A 26,360-nucleotide genomic window follows, 5' to 3' on the forward strand; every position below is an offset into this window, starting at 1 on the left:
GCAGCATATATATATTTTTCTAGCCATGCCTCCAAGAAAACAGATCCCATACTTTACTTCACTTAAATACTTCAGGGCTAAAAATCAGAAACTCAAAAATTCTCTCCATTTGCTCTTTTGCCAGATGACACCGTTTCTTTAAAAACCATTACATCTGAGGCAATGAAACTTGCTCACAACAAAACAAACAAAGCGCACTGGCGTGTTGACACCTCAAGTCCATTCAACCCACGAGGTGAGGTCATGTTCATTCAACATATCAACGCTGACTTGCACGTTTTCATCAGCGCACTAAGAACATCTCACACAAAACAAACCGTGCCAAAAAGCTGCGTAATTTGTTTGTAAATTGGTTTCGGTAAGAAAATGTCAACTGCGCGCAGTTTATACCCAGCTCACTTGCGCCAGCGGTCGCTTTCCCATATGAATGGCTACGACAGCCAACTTCCAGTAACCTCCGGAGCGTGCATTTTGCCAGAATCAGAAACTACCGAACCATTCCCCCCCATAACCCAAGCTGCCATTTTGTTTGTACAGTGAAACCTTGTTAAACCAAACTGCACATGATTAAAAATTTGTTGTATGCAGCAGAGTTTGAGCTCATGAAAAGCCAGAACTAACATTCCCCTCTGGTTAACACACAGTGATTGCACTGTGCGCACACAAGCATGCATTTTTATTAGGGGTGTGCGAATATCGAAATTTTTTAATACGAATCGAATACGAATATGAAGAAAAAATGGCTTCGAATATCGAATATCTGGTCAGCACACAAAATAAATTCAGAAAAGATAAACAAGCAAAAATTGTTGCTCCTATTTTTTTCAAAATAGTGTATGGCCTTTGCAATTGAAATAAACAAAACCAGACTGCCTGAGCGCCGTATAAAAAAAAAACATGATGCGCGCAAAAATGTATACTACTTTATTGATTTGCCTAACAGTATCCAACCTGTAATGTGGTCAGGCAAAATGCAATCCATAACATGAAAAGATTGGAAACAAAAATAACATGATGGCTAGTAAAACCTCATTAATTCGGACTTCAAAGAACCGACAGAAATGCCCAGGTTATTTGAAGGCCGATTTATAAAATGCCCCGTGGCCCCGAAAAAAAAAATACCGAAGATGCGGTAGTCTTATGAGGCGGCTCTATCATGCAAACATCTGTAATCCCGTGACGAGCACTGAGTTTCGGCGTGCTGGAAGAGATCGCGAGATAAGCAAGATGGGAACGCGCATTGACGTCGGAATGGCGAGACTGTCGCTAAAAAAGAAAAAGAAATGAGGAGCGACGTGTCAGTCAGCGTCTGAAAGCGGCACGGTGCTGAGATTTGACTACTGGCGAATGCGCTGGTTGATAGTTGCCATTGCAACGGGCGAGTGGCCAAGCTCAGAAACCAAAACTACGCGGCCAGGTTATTTTTTTGACCTAGTGACAGGGGCCCTCCGAGCATTGTTACGCCTGCCGTTAGGCCCACTTAAGAGGTGCATGGGTTACAGTGCACCATGCAATAAGCGGGATTTTTACAGGATAGCTTGCCCTGTTGTGACACCTCGACTCGCCCCTTTGGGAGCCTCACGCGAAATTCTGCAAGTAGGCTTTCCCGCATAGCGTAGTTGACCAAAACAAGATGGCGGTGGTCACGCTCGGAGAGTTAAGGTGACAGAACGAATGCCATGGGTGTGGGCATTAATTAGATAACATATTACTGAAGGATAAAAAATAAACGCACTTTCGCGTTGCAATTGTTAGAAGCGGGTCGCCTCCCATGTTGTTTGCAGCACGCGTGGTACGTGGGAAAGCCCACTTGCGGAAATGCGCACACAAGGTCAAGCCTAGTGGCATCGGAATGCGATCGGTCCACGTGATAAATGATGGAGAAGAAAGAGAACAGGGCCTTTATATTGTTTTCCTGGAACTGTAAACTCTATATTCAGATAATTTGCCCAGATATTGCGCTTTTAAACAATCAGATTTACAAAAGTTGGCGCGGTATACGATCGCTGCCGAGTAATCGAGAATTTTAGCACATTCGGAAATTCACGAATATCATTTCTCGAATACGAATATGAACCGAATATGAAACATATTCGATTCATATTGGAAATTTCGAATATTCGCACACCCCTAATTTTTATCCCTGCCGGACATCTTCTTTACAAAGGATTTAGCCTGCTTGAATAGCAGTTCCGTCCCTTGAACCCTCCTGAACCAAACCCCTTCCTTCTTAATATGCAACAAGGTAGAGCAGCTAAGCACATAAAGACTGCTGCATCACTCAGAGCACCTCCTGCTAAACTGCTGCCATATTCGTGCTCCAACTTTCGCAAGGGGGTGCCATTTGGCAGTAAGTTTTGCTTTATACAGAATAAACCAGGCCCCCGTACCGTATGTGGTGATCCTGGACTAAAAAAGGACGCTTTCACAAAAGTTACACTGGTGGCGCCATCTCTTGCCCGCGGACGGCTGGAAAGCACTCTTCATTTCGAATCTTCCGTTTGTCTGCGTTTGTTGTTCTGTCCTCACACAAGGGCTCCTAGCGCCATCTCTTGCCCGCGGATGGCTGGAAAGCACTCTTCATTTTGAATCTTCCGTTTGTCTGCGTTTGTTGTTCTGTCCTCACACAAGGGCTCCTAGCGCCATCTCTTGCCCGCGGATGGCTGGAAAGCACTCTTCATTTTGAATCTTCCGTTTGTCCGCGTTTGTTGTTCTGTCCTCACACAAGGGCTCCTAGCGCCATCTCTTGCCCGCGGATGGCTGGAAAGCACTCTTCATTTTGAATCTTCCGTTTGTCTGCGTTTGTTGTTCTGTCCTCACACAAGGGCTCCTAGCGCCATCTCTTGCCCGCGGATGGCTGGAAAGCACTCTTCATTTTGAATCTTCCGTTTGTCTGCGTTTGTTGTTCTGTCCTCACACAAGGGCTCCTACGCCATCTCTTGCCCGCGGATGGCTGGAAAGCACTCTTCATTTTGAATCTTCCGTTTGTCTGCGTTTGTTGTTCTGTCCTCACACAAGGGCTCCTAGCGCCATCTCTTGCCCGCGGATGGCTGGAAAGCACTCTTCATTTTGAATCTTCCGTTTGTCTGCGTTTGTTGTTCTGTCCTCACACAAGGGCTCCTACGCCATCTCTTGCCCGCGGATGGCTGGAAAGCACTCTTCATTTTGAATCTTCCGTTTGTCTGCGTTTGTTGTTCTGTCCTCACACAAGGGCTCCTAGTGCCATCTCTTGCCCGCGGATGACTGGAAAGCACTCTTCATTTTGAATCTTCCGTTTGTCTGCGTTTGTTGTTCTGTCCTCACACAAGGGCTCCTAGCGCCATCTCTTGCCCGCGGATGGCTGGAAAGCACTCTTCATTTTGAATCTTCCACTTGTCTGCGTTTGTTGTTCTGTCCTCACACAAGGGCTCCTATGCCATCTCTTGCCCGCGGATGGCTGGAAAGCACTCTTCATTTTGAATCTTCCGTTTGTCTGCGTTTGTTGTTCTGTCCTCACACAAGGGCTCCTAGCGCCATCTCTTGCCCGCGGATGGCTGGAAAGCACTCTTCATTTTGAATCTTCCGTTTGTCTGCGTTTGTTGTTCTGTCCTCACACAAGGGCTCCTACACCATCTCTTGCCCGCGGATGGCTGGAAAGCACTCTTCATTTTGAATCTTCCGTTTGTCTGCGTTTGTTGTTCTGTCCTCACACAAGGGCTCCTAGCGCCATCTCTTGCCCGCGGATGACTGGAAAGCACTCTTCATTTTGAATCTTCCGTTTGTCTGCGTTTGTTGTTCTGTCCTCACACAAGGGCTCCTAGCGCCATCTCTTGCCCGCGGATGGCTGGAGAGCACTCTTCGTTTCGAGTCTTGTTCGTTTGATTTTGTTGTTCTGTCGTCCAACAAGGGATGGTAGCGCCATCCCTTGCCCGCGGACGGCTGGAGAGCACTCTTCGTTTCGAGTCGTTCGTTTGTCTGCTTTTGTTGTTCAGTCATCCCACAAGGGCTGGTAGTGCCATCTTGCCCACGGACTGCTGAAGAGCACTCTTCCTTTTGAGTCTTGCATTTGTCTGCGTTTGTCTTTCTGTCGTCCCACAAGGGCTGGCACTGCCAGTGGAGCTGTTGCAAAAGCTGCTCGCAAAAGGTCTGTAGAACGCATAGAATATGCAAAGACTGCAGGTGGAGGAAAATGGAAATGCTTATCAAAGTGTCACACACCTGTGACTAAATTGCTCAGGAACCTTGATGATGTCACCGTGATACAAAAAAAAAAAAAAATTGGAGAGGACACTTAAGCTCTGCCTTAAGGGTATGACGAGATAGCGTAGTGGATTAGGCTTTCCATTCTGAGCAATTCGAAATCTTTGAACGCGTTTTTCATTTTTCAATTGTTTCACTTAATTAATTACACACTCTCAATTCTCTTAATGGCATCATCAAGCATTGGCTTTTCATTCTGAGCATTCTGACACCTTTGAACCCCCCTTTTCCAATTTTTCATTTCTTTAACTGATCAATTAATTGAAATGATTTCATTAACTCATCATCGTCTGTCACACACCAAAGAATCATCAATCACTAGAACCACAAATTACCATGATACAATTTTTTTTTTACGCAGCCCCCCATTTTTTCTGACACGCTGTGCAGACTACTACTTACGTCAACGGCTTTTCGACCATATGAGCTGTATAGACAGTTTTCGCGGCGAGAAGGAAAATAGCCTCGAACTCGGCGCGCCCAGTACCGCTCCTCCTCTCTGGTATGAGCTGGCGGCAGGGGCACCAAGGCATGGTACGCAAAATACATATGTGCTACGCACTCTTTTGCGTGACGAAGTAGTTGGAAAGCGTTCTGCGTCCAGATATTGCCATGAATCGAGACTTAAGGTTGTCCGGCCATCACTGTACTATTGTTGGCTGCAGCAACAACTACCGTAAAAACCGGAGTATAGGTCGGACCGGAATATAGGTCGACCCCCCAACTAACCAATTCTAAAAATGAAAAATCTTTTTCAATGGGAAAAGTACCGAAAGACATCCTTACTTTGAAACAAATGCGACTCGAGAGGTTGCACAATGGTGACAGTATTTAATTTCATTTAAATGCTGCTTGTATGCACACCCGGCAAATTTTTCAACAATATCGCGCACCAATCGGCCCGCGTGTTTGTTTCTGGCACAGGCAAGTACGGCACCATAGAGCAAAGCCCTCCTCTTCATGAATCGCCGCAACCAGGATGGCGAGCCTTTGAATTGCGCCCTCGTGAGTCTAGAGTAACGCGCGATCTGTGCCGCTTTCACGCGGATGCATTCAGCAGTCACAGGCAGCGATCTTGCTCGCAGCGCAACGTTTCCTTCCTATTCTCGATACACTACGGTCTGCCCACGAAATGTTTTCTTCTGGTTGCTGCAAGTTGTAATACGCAGCTTCTGCCTCCGCCAGTACTGAATGCTCTTTTCGGATACTCCAAATTCGCGCTGTGCCGCCAGGTTCCCGTGAGCTTCCTCGTACTCAATCGTGTTTTTCTTGAAGGCGACGGTAAATTGCCGTTAGCTTCCGCTTTGCATCTACTGAAACGCAAAATGGCGGCACTGCTGCTGATGGCGATGGTGATGAAGGCTGTTGACTTCAGCCACCCATTGTTGCAAGACTTCCGTATTTTTTCCGCCAATGACCGGTATATAAGACGGGGGTCGACTTTTCACCATGGTTTTTTGAAAAAAAGTTCGACCTATATTCCGGTTTTTACGGTATCTGAAGCATATAAAATTACCTCCAGAACAGTACAGAAAATAATTTTGATGCAGTCACATAAACAGATTGCCTAGAATTTACAAAGGTATAAGAGAATTTGTGTGCTCCACCCCTGTTAATAATACAAGGCGACTTGGTCACAAGGCAACAATAGAACATTTCCTTTTTTTCCGAGAACACCCGCCCTGTTCATTTCAGCTGCCGATAGTAAGTGCGCATATGTGGCAATGTGAAAAAAAGTCCTTTGTTCGTGCACGAGCATTTGCTCACATCAAATCCGCAAGAAAATCAGCGTGCATGAAAGAAACCTTCACACATATCATATCAAAATTAGCAGGAGGCGTTGCGTGAGCGCTGACTACATGCGTACAAAAAAAAAAAGGAATGGGAGTTAAGCTTCATGCACAGGTGCCCTGATCACGTTATGTTTTTCGCATGTGAAAGCATCGCGTTCTTAATGAAATCTTGCATGAAAGGTTTCAGAGCGCTTTTTTGTCACTTGAATATTGAGCCACAGTGTTCAGTCCACAAAAGCATGAGGCTAGAGCTCACTGACTGCCCCATATTGTCTATCGCTAGTACATTTGTAAGAACACAGTTGTACTTCTTGCTTATAGCCTAGGTCTGGATTTTTGTTATTTGGCACGCGACGATCTATTCGTGACCTCAAGATGCTCCATTGTAAGAATAATGGCAAGGGCGAAAAATTCGCTTCTCACGCATCAACGCTGGCCTGCACGAAATAAACTCATCACAACTGCTTTTAGGATAGTAAATTCTGTGTATACACACTAGACCTACTCGACAAATAAAAAGCAACTAACATCACACTTAAAACAGTTGTCAAGAATTGACTCGCACCGCTAGCTTCCAACAATATTTCTAGCTGGTTAAAACAGTCTATCTCTCAAACTCAAGCAACGTTTCTTGAGAGTTGCCCTGCATCACTCCTACGACTGTCGCCACAACCAGTGCTACGCCTACGCCATTTTACGCCACTTAGGTTACGCCAAACTCCTCAGATCTTCTTGGCCTATGTCAGTCGTCATCCCGACGGTGGAAGTGCCTGCAGAGCCATAATCCGCCTGTTTTCTGGCCATTTCTCGACCGAACGGCTTCATTTTTGCTTGAAAAACTTTTTCTATCAGTACACAATTTTATAAGGCAAAAAAAAAAAAATGAATGCAGAAGTTCCAAACTGTGACTTGTGCCACCTGCGTCCTGTTTGGTGTGTGCACCAAAAATGCGATTGCGCATACCAGCATGGCAGTCGTTTGCTGCCTAGACACTAGAGGGCACCACGTTTCCAAGATGGCGGCACCCATGATAAAATGGTGTATACGCTGTAATGTAATAACCAATGTTTTGCCATCCATCTTAGCTGCATAGCAGCTTAATAGTGCCTAACTATTAGCTGTTTCGAGTCTGGTCCTCTGGCTATGAGCATCCCCAGGCCTAATTATCAAAGCAATGCCCGCGCAATGCTTCCCTCTGGCAAGTTGAAGGTCTTGCCATTCAATCTTTTTCACCATTTTTGTATTTCCATATCGGGTCCTCCGCGCAGTACACGTGCTTGACACTTTCTGCCACGGCATGCTCATTACTGTAGGTGGGCTTTTTGCCATCCCAAGCACCACTCATCAGTGAAAGCACCATGGAATGGCAAAACCAAAAAAAGCAGACATCATTGTGTTTTCTGTGTACAGTGGCAGTGCACTGTTCACCAAATCCATAGTGATATGATAGCATGATCTTTGCACTGCTTGAAAATGAAGAGCTTAAGCAGTAACTTTTTCAAATGAATTCATTTTTTTGATAGCCTGATCTTCCAGACTTATCAGTAATCACTGCAGAGTCCAAAGAGTAGTTTGGCTATTGCTTTATTATAACACATTTATAAATAGAATTACAGTCAAAACTCGATTTAACGAAACCCGATTTAACGAAAATCTCGATTTAACGAAGGTATCCTAATTCCCCCTCAGACGCCCATAGGGTTCAATGCTTTGACTAACCCGAAATAACGAAACCGATTCCGTGATCTGTCCCGATTTAACAAACCTTTTTTGGAGAAATAAAGGTGAAAAAGTGTTAATTTTTGGTCTATTTTGTAGACAGCACCCCAAAATTTATTGATTGCGAGTCAGCGGTAACCGCGCGGAGCATCTTCATCCCGTCGCTTTTTTCAAACTGTGCGGCGCAAAACGAGTTTTAATTTTGAGTCGAGCTCACGAGATGGCGCCAGCAGTAAAAAAGTTTCGTGCCACATTTCATAGATGGCGCTGTTGCAGTTCGCGTGTTTTTTTTTGTGTGTTTGTGTGTTGTGCTCTGTGTTAGCTCTTGTGCGGATTTCCCTGTGCCTTTGAACGCACGTCTTTGTCAAGCTCAGCTTGTTAGGCCTCCATCAGTCTAGCCTTGCTATCGTGAACGCGGACGTGGTGTGTGCGAGCAAGCGCGCCGCTAACCCTCCTGACTAGCAGATGGAGCCCTGCAAGAAAAGAAAAAGGCTTACCCTGGACGAGAAAGCGGACATAATTCGTGCTGTGACAAGTGGACAGAAGAAATGTGACGTGGCTGCATCACATGGCATTCCAGCGAGTACTCTCTCCACAATATTGAAAGGGAAAGATGACTGCTTCAGGACTGCCGGTTTCGGTACACTAGGCCCTGAAACTGCCGAAGCTGGTCCGGACTGCGCGAGCGCCGTGCACGAGGATGAAGATGCCTGGGAACACCTTCGCTCAGTGGATGAAGTGCCCACAGGCATAAGTTTCTCAGACTACGTGAACGCCGACGCAAACGCAGTCACAACGGAAGTTTTGACTGATGCCGATATGTTGCGGCTTGTAGGAAGCGTGGAGGGAGTGACGGCTGAAGACGCTGCCGACGACCCTGCAGGTGACGAAGCTCCCGTGCCGACACCAGGTCATGTGATGGATGCTCTCGATCTGCTGCGACATTTTGCCGGCGCACACGAGGGGACGGAAGACGCGCTGGACGCACTTCAGACCTACGAGAAATCGGTGCGGCCGTTGCTCACAAAGCGCACGCAGGCAAAGATCACCGACTTCTTTGGCGGAAAATAAATTTGTAGTCCCCTCGGGCCTTTCTTGTCGAGTAAGAATTTTTGTTGTTTCTTTTCATACGCGCTAGCGGCGCCGGTCTTGGTGTTGGCGCTACCCACTCGAAAGTAGCGCGGGGGGTCGTGACGATGACCATACGGACCCCCAAAGATTGCGCTAGTTGTATGATTACCAACTTTGGCGCCAATTTGTCATTAGCTGTGTGGCTTGCTGTCCCGTCGGCGGTATTTAGGGAAGATTGTTGCGCCGCTAGCCGAACCGTCCTTTGGGTCGGTGCTACCGGCGTGAATTCGTCACGCGCGAGTGCGACGAAAAGTGAAAATGGTACGTGCTAACTGATACGACCGCGATAAGCTGGTACGGTTTATGCGGATGCAAAATGCATTATGTTCAATGGGTGCTCAGTCGGGGACTTGACTTTACTACTTTTAAAACGAAAGTACTGTTTAAGCGGGTACGTTTTAACGAGGTTTTACTGTAATCGAATGTACTGAATAATGTGCCCAAGAAATGCCTCATTCAAATTAACGAAGTTCTCTATTTAACAAAATAATTCACGGCTCCCCTCAACTTCGTTAAATCGAGTTTTAACTGTATTGTCATTTTTAGTCAACAGAAGTAAATGCTCCAGAAACATCTGACCTTAATAAAAATGAAATATTTTTGACTAAAACCACAAATCGTCAAATAAACGTAGGAGCACCGCTTGCACATCCACTCACAACTTCTCTAGAGGCATACATTATCAGAGTGCTATTTCTAGTTCCAATTTATGTGCTCCCCTGTTTTGCCCAGCGCAGTAACAGGTGGCAAATATGACCGGGACATGACCCACTACTGAAAAGGCACTTTTTGTAGGCCTAATTTTTTGTGTATAAAACTTGAGGTACACCGCGCTGAGCGGACACTCACTGGTCGATGAAGGACACGGTGACTCCGAAGGCGTCGGCCATGTACTGCAGCGTCAGGCTGCGATAAGACTCCAGCAGCTGGCTGTACGCCAGGATGCGCATCTCCCGCACGTAGAAGCGCGCGTGCGGAGCCCACAGCCGGTCCCGCTGGAGGAGTCTCTCCACATGTGCTGAAAACGTGCGAAAAGTGTTTCCTCCGCAGCACTCCTCTATGAGGTTCTGAGAAGTCGGCAGTTGTGAATTGCCGACTTTGCCATTGTGAATGCGTGGCATGAGCTGAGTCAGCAATAACTGCGCTACAGTTCTTTTCACAGCTGAAGCAGTGTGTTCTGCAATCAATACAATTAGGATGATGCTTCGTGGCTTTCCGAAGCAACCACAGAATTCTTGTTTAGGAACGTTTGCCTGCACTGTTGGCAGCCATGAATAAGAGTTCCATCCTTGCAAGCCTCACATAAGATATCCAATAGCATCTCCCTTCGCTTTCTCCCCCAGAGGTGTACAAAACCTGGTCTTGACTCCGTGGCATGATGTCGTGTCACATTACTCGTGTTATATAGCTGAGCTACTGTCACATTTCACGAGATACGAGAGCACCCCATGGCATGAGGCGACCTGAGAGGTCCCTGAATGACGGACGCTCTTTTTTCAAGGTTCAACTTGCTAGGCCAACATAGAAAATGAAGCAGTTTCTCTATACTGTCTCGCAACACATTCACAGTGGCAGCTATGAACAGTGATCAAAACAACAAGAGCTCCAGCTATCAACTAGAAAATGCAGAAGCAGTCGTGCACTGTGGATTGTAGTCTCGGCTTGGCAAAAATTTTTGGTTAACGCACAAAAAGGGGTTCAAAGGCAATAGACTGAGGGAACCCGCACAAGACCGCAAGTGTCGGAGGGAAAACAGCAAAGCAACTCACCGAGCTTCCTGAAGAAGCTGGCATACTGGCACTTGTACAGGGAGAACAGGTACTCGCTGATGTCGGGCACACTGTGCAGCACTTCCAAGATCTCGGACCCCTTCACGACCTGCAGGACACAGCATGGTGAGAGAACTAAGAAATTTTGCCTACGGAATAAGTCAGGATGCAACACTAGAGATAAAGTAGAGTATTAACAGCAAACAGTCTACAGCTTCACATCTTTCTTGAGAAGAGCTATCTCTCCCTATTGTCATGGCAAATGTTGGTCCATTGCAAATGTGCACCACTGCAAGATTTGCCCACATTTACAATATTACAAGAAACACAGGTTCAAGTGCCCCCGAAACACAGTCAAAGCTAATCTTTCCTCACTGCTGATGCCTTTCCTGCCCTCTGAGCATCCAGGCACTGCGAAAATATAAAAGTAGGCTTGTCCCAGCACATCTACTGCCCGCAGTGTTTAGCGAGGCCATATGCCACCGTGCTGTGCCTTTTCATCTTCTTCAGTGCTAATGTGTTTGTGAATGTGCTCCCTATCTCCCCTCCTGCGAGGATGGTGGCCAACCGCACTATTCTCTTTCATCCCCACCAAGCGCTCCAAGTGTTGTTCACAATCAACTGAAATTCTTTCCCAGAAGAGATGATGTCCAATCGGAATCCGCTTATGAGCTCAGATTAGTTCTTGGACCAAAACCAGACAGAAGCATAAGCTATGGATTTCAAACATTCTAACAATAACCCTCCTGAATGACAATAACGATACAGTGAAATAAAGAGAGAAGACCCTCATAGTGCGACAGCACAGGAAAAAAAAAGAAGAAATTGTTCTGTTGCACAAATGTTAAGCATGAAGCATTTGTTTTATCTGTCCTCACATCTGTGTTCTGGCTAGTGCCACGCTGGTGTGTCTGCAGAGTTCCTGAATGTCCTTTATGCCTAGGAGCCAAGTGTACCGTTTGTAAATCAAACGGCAGGCTGCGTTTGGCAACATGCTTTTTCACTCCCGCCAGGTAAGGCGTAGCGTTAAAAAACAAGAACTTGCCAATCTCAAAAGCTACACAATGAACTCCAGTATGAACCATGTCTTCGTCATCACTTATAAAACTGTAAATTGTGGGGTTCAATGTCCCAAAGCAACACATGGGCTATGAGATACTCTGTAGTGGAGGGCTCCAGATTAATTTAGATGCTAGAGGCCCGTGTACTGTGCGATGTCAGAGCCCATTAAGAACCCCAGGCAGTCGAAATTATCTGGAGCCCTACACTACGGCGCCCCTCATAGCCGAGTCACTCTGGCACGTTAAACCTCAAATCAAGCATGCATATTTACATAAAAATGTTTCTTACAAAAATAAAATTGCACGCGTACATAGAAAAACCGAGTGCTTTACTGCAATCTTCAACATCTCGGGATTCATGTGTAACAAAGGGAATCACTCTACTGTGGTTCATTAGGAAATCCAGAGATGAGTGATATAGCAACCACCGAAAATGTGAAAGCTGAAAAAATCAACCTTAAATTTTATTCCCTCGATTTCCTCATTTATCACCTTGTATGCTTTTGCTTTTGGTCAGAGAAATGCGGCACTGCAATCAGTGCAAGCTCTGGCCTGTCCTCTTCTTGGCAATGCTAAGATGGTGGCGCTCTGTCATTGGAAGCCCATAGAATCAGCAATGTGCTGGAACCATCATAAGTGCAATTCATTTACAATTTTCGACAACCAGGCATTAAAAAAAAAAAAACGACACCATTTTCTAAACTTGAACTGCATATTTGTCAAAACCTTTCGTCACAGGATAGATGAAGACCCGAGGATTATGAAAAAAAAAAAAATATGAAATGAAAAATTTTAACCAAAGTGGCTATTTTATTTGCCACGTTAATCTTTAAAGGGGCCCCGAAACACATTTTTAGTGCACTGTTTTGCCTGTTGGTTCCATAGAATGAGTTATAGTGATGCTATTAGCACCGGTAGTACCGCATATACTGCTCGCAAAAACAAATTCGTGGCGCTGACAGTGTCACCATACACTGGCGGTTTTTAGCAGCGGATATGACATCACTTAGTGGGAGCATGATGATTGGACAAAGAGTAAATATACTGCAAATTGTGTTAATAACTAGAGATATGTCTTGTCAAGTTTTTGTGTTTTATATTACATTAACAAAACCAACTTTTTTGCCCTAGATAAAAGCACTGTAAAGCAAGTAAAACAAAAATACACAACCAGAGGCTCTGGCTACTTTTTGCACCGAAGGACTTTGCGCCTCTCTGTAAACATCCTACGACCTAGCACTCAACACTTATGGCTACTCTCTATGTATCTGAGAGCGACTTTGCGGAATCAATCCGATCGAGCCATTGCACTCTAAAGCGTTCGTTTCACATTTAACAGGCAGTGCGCATCGTCAACTTGTAGAGGATCACCGGGTGGCGGTGCCAGATGGCGCCACGTTCTCAACAGCGCGCGCTCCTTGCTCGCTGTGACCAACCAGCGCGCTAGGAGCGACGGGCGATGGTTGGCAGTAAGCAGTAGCGGTATGCACTATGCTAAATGTGTCTGATATCTTGCGCAGGCTGTCACACCGTCGCAGTATCTCGCGCTCGAGTTCGGATCCATAGGTAAGGGAACGTCATTGACCAGTGTTCTCTTCTGCGCCGTCGACGTGACGATGAAGCATCGCTGGGTCAGCTGGGCGTTCACATGGTTGTTGTAACCATGCAAACGGCACTGCCAGCCTTGGCATGAACGAGTTACAGAGAACAGGCAACCATGGAGTGCAAACTTCCGCCATGTGAGCAGATAGGCTGTTTTGATTGGTCGCACTAAGTGTCGTCATTGGGAGAGTGAAGTGGGAATGGGAAGCTGCGCGAAAATTGAGTTGAGGGCAGCATTTTGTTTGCTTTTATTTTGAAATTTCTTCATTGAATAACTCCCGTTCTTATGCATCGATTCTCATAATTCTTTTTGAGTCAGCATCTTTGTGACATAAAGAATCTATCTGAAGGGTAACCGGCATCCGTTCAAGCGGTGTTTCGCAGCCCCTTTAACGTAACAGACTGGGCTCCAAAGAAGGCAAGCATAGCAGAAGGTGGCAGAAATTCAGGTGGGTGGATGAGATTATGAAGTCTGCTGGAACACAGGACAGGGCTAATGGGAGAGATACAGGAGAGGCCTTAGTCCTCCAGTGGACGTAGTTAGGCAGATGATGATGATGATGATGATGATGAAGGGTACCTTCTCCCGGAGCTCCACCCGAGGCAGGGAGATCATGCTGGCCAGGACGGTGTAGGTGACGAAGCGCTGGTAGTCCATCAGCTCATAGCAGGTGAAGGTGGACACGGTGTCCAGGAAAGAAGCGGCCGCCGCCTTGAAATCCCGCACTGCCAGGCTGTAGAGGCCCTGATACACCTTCAGACGGTTCCTCCGGTCCCAGTCACCGCCTTCCTCGATCAGGCTGTACAGTAAGTGCATAGTTGGCGACAGAAGCACTCCTCGTATATGACATCAATCGTATGGAGTTTAACATCGAAAGAATGCATACGGGCTACGAGAGACGTTGCAGTGGACAGCTCCAGATTAATTTCAACCACCTGCAGTTCTTTAAAGGGGAGCTGAGGACCGCTCCACCTAGGGTTTGTTCTTAGTAAATATCAATTCTATGGCTCTTTCCACTTTTCCAAATTTCAACACCATGGATGATGGCGTAGCCTAATGTCAGGGATTCGCACATAGAAAACTGTCATCACAAATTTCTGCTTGTTTGTGAGAACAGATCGTGGTGGCAACACTTTCAATTTTTCAACCTTCCCTAACAAAACAACAGCTTCCGTTATCAGTGAAAGTAGTCTCTTTGTCATTGAAAAAGAGTAATCTATGGATACACGTCAACTTCGGTCTGTCCTCGGTGTCCCTTTAACTTGCACTGACATTGCCCAAGAAGCTGGCATTCTTGCATTTTGCCCACGGCGAGTTGTGGCTGTCAAGGCTGGGATTCGACCCCACATCCTTGGGCTGAGCAGGCACACACGATAGCCACAAAGTCCCCTCAGTGGGCGCTCCCCATATTTTTTTTTTGGCAGAGGCTTAAAGACGCAGAGTGTCTGTCACCAATGGCCATGTGACTTACTTCCAAAACTACAGATCCAATGCAGACAAAGGTAGCAAATGCAGCGGTTGCCAGATGTATCACGGCCACTCAACAAGTCGCTGGTGTTACCAGCAAGAACTGTGGCCAGGTGAAGTCTGCACTTCTGGTTCTCTGGCAATCCTAAATAGTGAGGTCAATGCGCCACTCAACATCTACCACGGCGCACTCGGATAGGGCTGCAGGAACTTGATCATACGACCTAGTAAAAACATTGACTACATGCAGAGTTGCCAGCCATGCTTTCCAGAACCACTCAAGTTCTGTCACAGCAGAAAACCCCTCAGAGAACACCACTGCTCTGTCAGCACGCTGGCTGTCAATACTGCGCCCTTCAAGGAGACGAGGGAGGCGCTGGGGAACCTGCAACCAGTGCCTGAAACAAGAAACAGCAACTAAAACATCACGACAAAAGCGTGAAGCTGAGAAGAAACTGAAATGAGGAGGAAAAAGAGGCCCGGATGGACAAGCAGCATGCAACAAGAATTTCGAGAAGGCAGCAGAACAGCAAAAGCACTACATTTGGAAGATGGCACAATTCCTGAAATGGGGAGTAAGAAAGGCAAAGACGAAGCAAGAAAGCCAGATTGGGCCGGAGCAAGAGAAGAGGGATGCACAGCAGAGGATCAGCAAGTGTGGAGCTTAAGCAGAATGTGCAGGAGCGAGAAGAACAACACAAACAGAGGAGTACAAAAGCCAGTCCAGGAGGGTGTGATACAGGGGGAGGGGGGTGCCTTTGAGAAACACAATGCTCGCCTCTTGGCCTTGTCGATGTTGCGGGTGATGAGGTCATGGTCGAGGTAGAAGAGCCCCAACCGGATGAGGTGGAACAGCAGGTCAAGCCGGTGGCCCAGCGACACTGTCTTGTCGTATGTCTTGCGCAACTGCGTCAGTGCTGCCTCCTGACAGCACAAGCAAGGGCGGGCACCACAAGTGTGAACGAAACCTCGTGTAGAAGCTAGTACTGCATTTCGAAGGCACTGAAACACCTCGTTCTGCCTTTTCAGAGCCTACAGCAGAGTTTGCAGTTGGGAGGGAGTCATGCACTTCACAGCAACTTGTTAGTCTTGCCAGTTCCCCATAATCAAAAGAGAGCTTGGCAGAGCATACAGGAAGAAGTAAACAAAGCAACAATTTCTTGGAGATTCACCCTGCCTGTACTGCATAGGCACAGAAGTGCTTGATGGCAATGACATCCGCTGTATTGATAGTTAGTGCTTGCCCCGTCTCGTCTTTGTCCTGCGTTCTTCCCGCACTATGATTACTGTGTTACAATGAATTACCAACCTGCCCAAGCCAATTCCATTTTGAGAAAACAGACACTACAATGCATAACGTGGTGCACATTTTCTCTACCATTGCCCTCGTGCTTTCGTACTCACATGTGACTACTATTATGTCCAATGTCTACTAGCCAAAAAATCAGCTCTGCACTTTCCTTTTACAGCCTCGAAAGTTTTCTGACATTATTTTATGTGGGGTTTAACGTTTCAAAGGTGCATGTGGGCTATGAGGGGCCCTGTAATAAAGGGCTCCAGTTTAATTTCAACCCCCTGTGGTTCTGCAATGTGCACTGGCATTGTACAGTATGGGTGTGCTTTTGTATTTCTCCTCCATTAAAACGCAGCTCCTGCGGCTGAGATTCAAATCTGTAACTTTGTGCTGGAAACTTTTATCTTTCTGCCAGCAACGCACCTTGTCCCCTATGCGGCTGAGGTACTCGGCCTTAGCCAGGTGGGCCTCACGGACTTCCATCTCGCTCAGATTCTTCTCGGCATCCTCGATGGCAGAGTCAAGCCGCGCAATCTCAGCAGTGTTGGCTGTCTTCATGTTGTTCAGGAGACGCTGGTCTACGGTCCAGCCAAGCTCTGCACAGGTCTCCTCGTAGAAAGGAGCCATGTCTGCAAACAAGTTAAGATGCGCCATAAGACATCAAGCTGGCGACTCTGCAAAAGGATCCTGCTTGGACGAGTAGATCTGTCCAGCCTCAAAGCAGGCCAAATCCTTTTTTGCCATCATCACATGGTGAAGCTTTATCCTTGCAGCCAGTGACTAATAGATGAATGTGAAAACGCATTAAACTGTTGTAGTAGCCACGGTGGCTCTGAAATTCTTGCTTTAATGCAAAAGCATTAGTAGGTATATGAAGGCGAAAACTGTCCAGACTACCAGTACCTTGTTACTTGCTATGTATGCACTCAGGTTACACATTTGTTAACTATCACTTCTGTCTATCCTCTTCATCCGACCTTTTGTCTTCATGGGCTGCATCTCACAGACCTTGCAGGCTCCTTTTGAATTAAAATGTTTCACCATGGTGGCCACGTGTTCGTGTTATCAATACCACCTCAACAGCAAAAGCTCAAAATGTGTTTGAAAGAGTTATAAGGGCAGCATCACCTTGTAGGATAAGAAATGAGCACGCTTACAGACCCATCCTCAATGTTTCTCCCACACAAGAAAGTTCTAAACTGCTAATGACTGAAGCTGAAGCACTTGGACTGAATGATGAGTTATTTCACAGATTTTATTAGAAAACAAAGGCCGGGCAAGCCTGTGCACTCTGCAACTGAGTTCAGAATACTTATTTTGCAAAAGGAACTTTAGAAGCATCTCATGTGTGAAGGAACTGTTGGGCTGTGAGACTACGTGTTTGCAGACAATGAGTTAATCATATACAGGCTATCTGGTATTGATTCAATGGACACATTATTTTACATTTACAGACTCAAATAAAGAGCTGCAACCCAAAGCCAATGGTCGCTGAAGAGATTTCACTGTTGCATGACTTTTGGTAGTATTAATGCATTCCCCATGAGTGTTTAATTTATAAACGTCAACATAATCAGTGAAAGCACCTGGCATGCCACACATAAACTTAACCTCATGAATATACAGCGAGATTCACAGCAAACTTTCACTGTTCAACCTCGTTAAACCAACACTTGGTGACCACGCATCTCAACTTCAGTGAGGCATGTTTATTTCGACGGGCACCCAATGACTGAAGTTTTGAGAGGTGAGCATGTTGACCGGTGCAGGTACAGTACGTTTGTCAAAGGAAATAGCTATTTAAACGGAAAGATAATCGGCAAATAGTAACGCTCGAGAACTTTTACGGCAAGCATCGGAGTCTGCAAAGAATCGATGGTGCTTTTCCAGCTGAGTCATTGCAATAAGTCGCGCTGTTGAAGGTTGCATGTAAGGCACACTTATACTAACTAGCAACTATGACCACGCTGTCAAGATGGTTTGCACGTTTCACGAGCAGCGTGACGCTTAGCTGCATCGTATTTCTTGAATGTTATGGACTTTTTACACTCATCCTATGCCAGCGCAAGTCTCAGTGAACTTTGACAGGACTTTTCCCCAAAACGACGCGAGGTTCATTCGCAAGCGGCAACAGGTGCTCGATATACCGCTTTCACGAGAAAGTGTTTCGCGCGTTTTGTTATCACGACGGCATTTCACGAGTAAGCCGGCGAAGGAAACTGCACTGTTGACCAACCGAGAGCAAGTTCAGGCGCTTACTGTGCTCAGTGATCGCAGCCATGAGGTCTTGTTTGAGCTTGTCGTTCTTGGGATCATGATGGGCCAGCACAAACTTCATCTGCGCCAACTCGAGGTTGGGATTCTTCTCCAGGCTCTCCTCTTCCAAATTTTCCAACGGCATGATGAATCAAAATTGATCCGGCACACGACGCGCTCGCATACACGACAATCACCCACTAAAAACGCCTCCACGCCTAGAGAGATGGAAAACGTTACGCCATGTCGAGACCAGCCTAGACGTACGAGTATCAGCAGGGTTTGGTAGGGTGAAAGAGGTAAGAAGCGGCAAGACGGTCTTAGCGCCAATAGTATTTTTGCTTAAAATTAAAAATTAATGTAAATATTAATAAAACAGGTGTTAAAAGTATCTTATTACAGTTAATATTAAGTAACATTTGAACTAAAGTGGCCTTAAAAACTGATACACAACTAGCGCCATTGCACAAATCGTTGCAGAAGGGATCTTTTTTTGCATTGCTGTGCCCATCCCATTGTCATATGTGTCCGCGTTCAAAAAGAGACAGCGCGCGACTCGCGACTGGACGCTGCGTCGTCGCCGGATTTTTGTTAGTGTTGGTGACATCCCGCTGGACCAGCCGTCAATTTGAAACGAGTTCGAGGTAGGCGCCTCTTTATTTTCTTAAAAGGGTGGTGTTTCGTACACAAACATTTGCTAAGAGCCCGTTTTGCTATAGTACGAGGCCTTGGGGCTGTCGTTAGTGAAGTGGCCCCTGAAACGGAGCTGTTTAGGGCCGTTAGTTCGTGTGCTTTTTTCTGAGGTGGCTCTTGTATCGCTGGCGGTATCAAATCTGAACGGTGGCCGACCAGCTAAACTCAGCCGCGTGCTCCGAATGTGAAGTGGTCGGTACTTGTGCGCTGACGGTGAACGGCAAAGGTTCGGCAAACAGAGCAGGATGAGTAGAAGGTTGGAAGTTGCTGCTAGACGACGTGTGGATGCACGGCAGAAAATTTCGAAGCGTGCCAGACTCGCCCATCGTCTAGCAGATATGGCGATGGTCCATTTTGTTGTACAACTCTTCTTGGCTCCGAAAACTGAGGAGAAAGTTTGCTTTGGCGGCGGCGCTACTGCGCCTCACTTGGCGGCCCCCTCTACCTCCGGAGCGCGCCGCGGTAGTCGCTGGCTTATTTATTTACATGGAGAGCGCGCTGTAACTGGCTGTACTTTCAAGTGCATCTTCAGCGTGTCGAGTAAGCGAACTTCGTCGAAAGAATTGTCATCCGCTGATGTAAGTCTCAGCAGAGAAAAGCAAAATGGTTTAAATCTATCCTTCTTATGAGAACATTCTTTTTCGGTGGTGAAGAGAGACCGAATACAGCAGCGACTTCGCACAAACCTTGCGGATCGATTTCTACTAGTGCCAGTTGCATATCGAAGGCGTATATACAATGTAACGGGTAGAAATATATTTAGAAAAGAGGATTAGAGATATATACAGCTAGAGACAGTGAAGGGGCTGGGAGTCAGAGGAATCTTTGTCCGCAACCGCCTCCCCATCAATAGTTCAGAGGGGCTGTAGCCATTTTTCAATGGAGTTGACGTGTAGGACAAGAGGGTCAGGTACGGGTCTTGGGTCTTCTTCATTGAAGTTTTGATAATTTTAACCGAAGCCTCAGCGAGTCCGTTGCTTTGAGGGGATTGTGGGCTTGATGTGACGTGTTTGAACGCGGGCGAAAATTGATTTGCAGTGATTGATCACTGTACTAGATGATAGCTTCTCTAGACGAGTCAGTTCCAGATATCTGGAGTAATAATCAGTCACGATTAACCACAAATGGCTATTGAAGAAGAACAGGTCCATTGCAACTCTCTCCCATGGCCTTGAAGGAAGCTCGGTGCTTCGAAGGGTCATTTTTCGGTTGCTGGATGTCTTGACACATTCTAGACAATGTTTTATCGTGGTTGCGATGCCTTTGACCACTGTAGGCTTCCAAACGGTGTCCTTGGCACAAGCTTGCGTCTTCGTAATGCCGAAGTGGCCTTCATGCAGAAGACGCAAAATTTCGTTCCTGCACGTGAGTGGGACAACCACCCGGGCTGCGTAGAGTAGCAGATCGTCCTTTACGGTGAGTTGGCCACGATGCTCATAGAAAGGCCTGACCTCAAGGGGCAAATCCCGTCTGGAAGGCCAGTTTTTCTTGCAGAGTTCTCGGAGATACAAGCACACGCGATCTGATTTTTGGGACTCTCTAAGCCACTCAAGGCAGTGCTGCTTGTTGGGAAGGCTTGTCCTCACACAGCGGACGAAAGCTTTGACGTCACCCTCTAGCTCGCTGTCACCGGTCTGTTGAAGTGTGGAAAGCATGTCAGCGGCAAGGAGGTCTTTCCCACGGACGTACACCACCTCGTACTGGTACCACAGCATCCTCATCTTGAGCCTCTGTAGTCAGGGTGTAAGGTCATCGAGACTCTTTGACATAAAGATTGGTACCAGCGGCTTGTAGTCGGTCTCGAGTGTGAAGGACTTGCCGACGAGATAGTCGCTGAACTTTCCGCAAGCCCAAACTAAGGCAAAAGCCTCTTTCACTATTTGCGCATAGCGTTTCTCTGTGTCAGATAGAAGCCGGGAGGCATAAGCGATGACCGAAAACTTGGCACTGGTCTATTTCTGTCAAATCACCGCCCCCAGTCCATAGGAAGAAGCGTCTGCACCGATTACTGTATCCTTTGCAGGTTCGTACACCCTTAGCACTGGGCGAGACGAAAGTAGTCGCTTCCACTTGTCAAATGCTTGCTGCTGAGGGATGTCCCAAAGAAATTCCTGCCTTTTTGACAGCAAGCAAGTGAACGGTTGGAGCACGCCATGGAGGTTGGGGACAAAGCAGGCAAGATAGGTTGCCATCCCAAGCACCCTTTGCAGCTCGCTTCTGTTGGTCAGGCTGTTCATCTTTAAGATGGCCTCAACCTTTTTGTCGTCCGGTTTGATTCCTTGCTGGTCAAGCTTGTGACCCAGGAACGTGAGCTGGTCGATGTGAAACAGGCACTTGTTCTCGTTTAGCATGACGGCTGCCTCAGTTAGTCATTGAAGAACAGTGCTGAGTGTCTCGTCTGAGCCTCAGATAAGGATGTCGTCCATATGACACACAACTCTGTTGACACCTTTCAGAATTTTTGACATCTGCTTACGGAAGTGCTCGGGAGCGATGCGATGCCAAATGGAAGCCTGTTAAAGGAAAACCTCCCGAATGGCATGATGAAAGTAGTGAGCTTCTTGCCGCCTTCACTGAGTGGTATCTGCCAGAACCCTGAATTGGCATCGAGCTTCGAAAGCACCTTGGCTCCATGGAGCAGCCAGAGTGTATGCTCAACAGAGGGAATCGGATGCCACTCTCATAGGACATGACAGTTGAGCTCGGTGAAGTCAACGCTAATTCTAACATCACCATTTGGTTTTTGGACTACACCATTGGTGCACACCATTCAGTCGGCTCATCAACATGTGAAATGACGCCAATATTTTCCATTCGCTGCAATTCAAGCCTTTTTTTCGTGTAGAGTGGAATAGGTATGCGACGAGGGATGCTCAAAGCAAATGGTTTCGCACCTTCACGCAGGCGAAAGCGGTGTTCTCTTAGTAGCTTGCCGAGGCCTTGAAACAACGTAAAAAATTCCTCTTGGGCTCACCTTCTTTGTGACGGCGCTGACGAAGGTTAGCACCTGCAAGTCTCTGATGGCGGGGTTTGCCAAGTAAGGGAGTGTGGACATCTTCCAGCACATAGACATAGACGTCTTGGAGCGCTTCATGTCCACGGTAGGCGAGTTGAAGACGCGCTACGCCCTTGGCTGCGAGAGGTCTCCCATCAGGACTGTAGAGCTGGCGAGGAGCTACGGACAACGGAGGCTGATGTCAGAGCATGCTGAAAGTCGTAGGGGGGGGGGATTTGTCGGGGATTTGGGGGGGATTTGTCGGCACCTGTGTCGATCTTGATTTTGACAGGTTGGCCTTGCACGAGGATGGTTGTCTCCCATGTCGACGTATCGAAGGACGAGACGGCTCCGAGAAATCCACCTTCGCTGTCGGGTCCTGATGCTTCAACGATGTCAACCCGGCGTGACATGCAGACAGAAGCGTAGTGGCCCTTTTCGGGGCAGCCCCTGCGTCTGCGCTGAGCACAATGAACACGGATGTCGTTCTTTCCCACACCAACGACACAATGTCGGAATGCTGTCAGCTGGACACGAATGTCGCCTTGATTCAAAGTGTTCTCGGCCGTCGTTGACATGAGCAGCGTTCGTGGGGTGCCTGGACTTGCTGTCTGCCTGATGCAACTTTGTTGACGGTCAGCGTTTCGCGGTGAAGCTCCACTTGCTGCTGACGAATGCTTTCGACCTGCTTGATACTCACAAGAGCCTTCTGAAGAGTAAGATCGGCGTTAAGTTGCAGTCTTGCTGACAATTTCTGGTCTTGAATGCCGACGACCAGTCTTTCTCGAACCAGTTCCTCTAGGAGGGTGCCGTACTCGCAATGGTCGGAAAGCGTGTGAAGTGCAGTTACGAAGTCTTCCATGGATTTGCCGTCGTTATGGGCCCTCGTGTTGACGCGTGCCCGTTCAAAAATGACGTTGTGCCGCGGTATGAAGGAGCTGTCGAACTGCTTTAGGACGACTTCTAAGTTCTGAGCGTTCTCACCGGAGAGTTTGAAAGTTTTGAAGACGTCCTCGGCCTGGTTGCCCATCAAGTAAAGGAGCATGTTGACTTGGTGTGACCCTGACCTGTCGCAGAGTCCGGACGCCGTGTAGAAACGCTCGAACCGCTTCCTCCATTTCGGCCAGTCGGCAGGAGTCATGAAGCAGAAGGCCTCGGGCGGTTGAATGATGAAGGACGTCATGTACTGGCTGCGTAGTCCAGGCCGTAGACGCTGCTGTGACGTGTGCCACCATAGATAGGTATCTGAGTGAGAGGATGCAGCCCTGGCTGGGCTTACTGTGGGAATTTCGTTACTTCGGACACCATGTTGAGTCGAGGAAAGCAGGACCATTGAGACGCCAACCGGACAGCTTTATTCCAGCCAGGTGAATCCCAGCACGAGCACGAGACGCCTGAGACGCATGTCAGCCGCCGCGAGCCTCCGCGACCGCGCAGCAGCGCAGCCAAGCCAAGCCATGCAGATGGCCTAGCCACTGCATGTGGCTACTGCCTACAACAGTGCCCAAATAAACTTCGTCCTCCTCGGCAACCACACATCAAGCCTACAGCCGTGACAATTATCAGGGAACCTGAAATCTACTGTAGACAAGAAACGGCGTAGCAGGCACCTTTTCCTTCAATCAGATGCAGAAGCAGCTATATCCTGTGTGCCTTTCAAGCGAGAACAATTTTGCTACCAGTGGATTGGCCCCTAGCCTCCTGTAATCAAAACGCATTTGGAAACATTCGAGAGGAGCGACCACTGAGTGAATTTCGGGGTTGTCCATTCCCACTCTGATAAAAGAATCATAATAAAACCAGGAGCCATTGCTCTCGCTGCATGCATATCGCATATGCTGCTGATTTCTATAGAAATATCACTTTTATTGTAACTGTAAGATAAGCATTGCTAAAAGTTAAAGAATACCATTATGTCAGGATCGTATAATTAACACATGAAAAACGCGAGCAAAAATTACTCCCTCTGTGTTTTCAGGGAGTTTCTGTTTGGGCATCATGTGAGGATACACCGTGCATCATTTAAAAATTTTTATACCTCAGTGTTGCTACTTATATTCATATGGTGCGCCATGTACCGATTGAGTAATACAGTATTAGTCAGCTCGGCTTTATTATTTAGTGTTTGAATAAAGCATTTTCCTTCCAAGACTGCAAGAAATTAAGACCCTTAGTTGATGATATCGCATGTTTTATGTCTCCAGATTTGTTCAATCTCGACACTATAATAGGACGAAGTACTATAAATTTCGGCTGCAGGGGCAGAAGCGCATGATTTAGGAGATGCTCGCACGTACTAGCGGTCTACGTATGCTGGACTGTACCTGCGTTTTTTTCTACTTGGCTATGATGCTGTGCTTACGACGAATTCGTAAAGCGCCGTCTCCAACTTCCGTTTGAGCGCTGACCAGCTTTCATGTACAGCTTTGCAATTATCATGGCCTATCGCAAATGTCACAAAATAATTATCACTATGAAAAACAACATACAGAATAAAGACAGCTGCCAAATACCGCATGTAGCGCAATTGGCATCTGCGTCGTACATCTCGATTCCTCGTAAAAAAAAAAAATATATTCATTCAAATGCTGTTGGCTGTACAATTCACGGGGAACCGATCAACTTATTTGTATTCTTTTTTTGTGTGCTCGTGCACCTGCACTATTTGATCCTCAGAAGGCAAAATAGCGCAGGATAAGCACAACATGGGAGACAGCTAGCATGGAATTGCGATCGTGAGCACTGTAAAGTACGTGGTGATTAGCTTCATGCAATCTATACCTGCATGCGCACTAACACGTAAACATGTTTTCATCACTATCAACAAAATCTGCGTTTTCTTTCTGACCAATGAGGTTTTCTATATGCTCTCGTCTTGCGTGCCCATGTCACCTGCAGAAAACTAGCAAACTTGCTCGCACGCTTACCACATCAATCGAGATCTTACGTGTTCATAAAAAGAATAAATTGCATCTGTTTGACTTTCATCCACAGCTATATGACGCAAACAAACTACCCATTGCGCTGCTGCTAGCGTGCGCGGGCATGCCAGGTGAAGAGAGCAGCAGCGCCATCTGTCGCCATCGCAGCCTTCCCTCGACCCACTACCCCTAATCTAGTGCACTATAATAGGAGGTATTCACTGAGGCCGCGCTACCAGACGGTGCGAACGTCGTCGTGACCAGCACGCCATATTGGCAGTTGTTTCGCGCCAGCTTGCGCAGTGTTGCGGTACGCCGTGAGGTACTCGGCCTGAATTGTTAGTGATCCGTAACATCTTCGCACGTTGTTAAATGCGTGAGCGTTCATTTTTCTTTGTGAAACGCATATTGTGCAAGAAGTTTGCAGCAGAATTATTCTCTGCCAGGATATAACACAGCTGTCTGCCGAAACTCGGCAGCAAAACTGGCTGGCTGCACTGCAGGCAAGAATGTGCAAAACTTGCAGCTTTTAATATCAGTTGATAGCTGTCAGCTACTTATACAGGGCGCATCGTGGATAAACAGCACATAAATAATTACCCAAATCCCAAAACTCGCACCGCAGAAACTCGTATTTCAAGCGGCTGTAGTCCGCGAACTGCTGAAGCTTCACAGACAGTGTTTGAGCAGAAAGGCAAAGCGTCATAGCTTGCCTATTTACGCGTCAGAATGGTCGAACGAATACTGTCATGCGCTTGCAACACGAACGGCAGACCTAGGGTGAATGTTTTGCAGTTTTGATTGTAACGGCATAGCGCTGCTTTGAATGCACAGAATCTGAAATCTATGCCGGTTCGCAGCAACGCGATGTGCAGCAGTTCTGCGAGATACTGTAGTAACACGTCACTTTCAGCAGATAGAGGTGACAAGTTAAGCTAGCTAAACGAACAGACACGTTTAATTACTCACCTCTCCAAAAATGGCGTGGCCGTCGGCACCCTCAGCACGGCTCTTGGCCTCGCCCGCTTGTCAAGCAATTGCACCCTCTCTAGATTTGTATGCTTTAATACCTTGACCTGTCGGTAAACTTAAGCCGTGCACAAGGCGTGCCTCGATATCAGTGAATTCAACGTGTGGCACCAGTTCTGTACGTCACACACCTCACCGGCGCCTCCGCATTCATATACAAGTCGACGTTTTCACAAAGTGGAACCTTTTCATCGTGTCCGCTCTTTTCTGTCTCATGCAGTTCACAACGTATCCACTCAGGCACACGGTGTAAAGGGTCGGACAGAAATTATCTGCGACAAGACGCAAAGTACACTCACATTTCACAGATCGCCAGAAAGTTAAATGCTGTGGCTGGCTACGGGGACTGTGCGCGCGTCCACTAACATGGCGAATGCCGCACCGGTCGCT

General features: G+C 47.1%; 2 protein-coding genes across 4 annotated transcripts in view; one reads left to right on the forward strand and one right to left on the reverse strand.

The window, feature by feature from the left end:
- Rpn7 (regulatory particle non-ATPase 7) overlaps positions 1–18,574 on the reverse strand; it is a 29,570-nt gene extending 10,996 nt beyond the window's left edge. Inside the window, exons 1-6 of the mRNA XM_077632662.1 lie at positions 18,336–18,574; positions 16,500–16,705; positions 15,561–15,706; positions 13,895–14,114; positions 10,652–10,760; positions 9,732–9,900 (exon numbers count right to left, since the gene is read on the reverse strand). Coding sequence (XP_077488788.1) covers positions 9,732–9,900; positions 10,652–10,760; positions 13,895–14,114; positions 15,561–15,706; positions 16,500–16,705; positions 18,336–18,477 — 992 coding nt within the window. The 5' untranslated portion in view covers positions 18,478–18,574. The remainder of the gene's footprint in view (positions 1–9,731; positions 9,901–10,651; positions 10,761–13,894; positions 14,115–15,560; positions 15,707–16,499; positions 16,706–18,335) is intronic.
- Positions 18,575–18,824: 250 nt separating this feature from the next.
- LOC144099401 (uncharacterized) overlaps positions 18,825–26,360 on the forward strand; it is a 37,794-nt gene continuing 30,258 nt past the window's right edge. The window contains exons 1-2 of one of the 3 annotated variants that reach the window (XM_077632665.1): positions 18,842–18,976; positions 20,302–20,441. The gene's annotated coding sequence lies outside the window, so the exon portion shown is untranslated. Of the gene's footprint in view, positions 18,977–19,583; positions 19,604–20,301; positions 20,442–26,360 lie in introns of those variants that run through there. The other 2 variants (XM_077632663.1, XM_077632666.1) reach the window with 2 other exon arrangements.

Source organism: Amblyomma americanum, chromosome 7, assembly GCF_052857255.1.
Source record: "Amblyomma americanum isolate KBUSLIRL-KWMA chromosome 7, ASM5285725v1, whole genome shotgun sequence".
NCBI classification, from domain to species: Eukaryota; Metazoa; Arthropoda; class Arachnida; order Ixodida; family Ixodidae; genus Amblyomma; species Amblyomma americanum.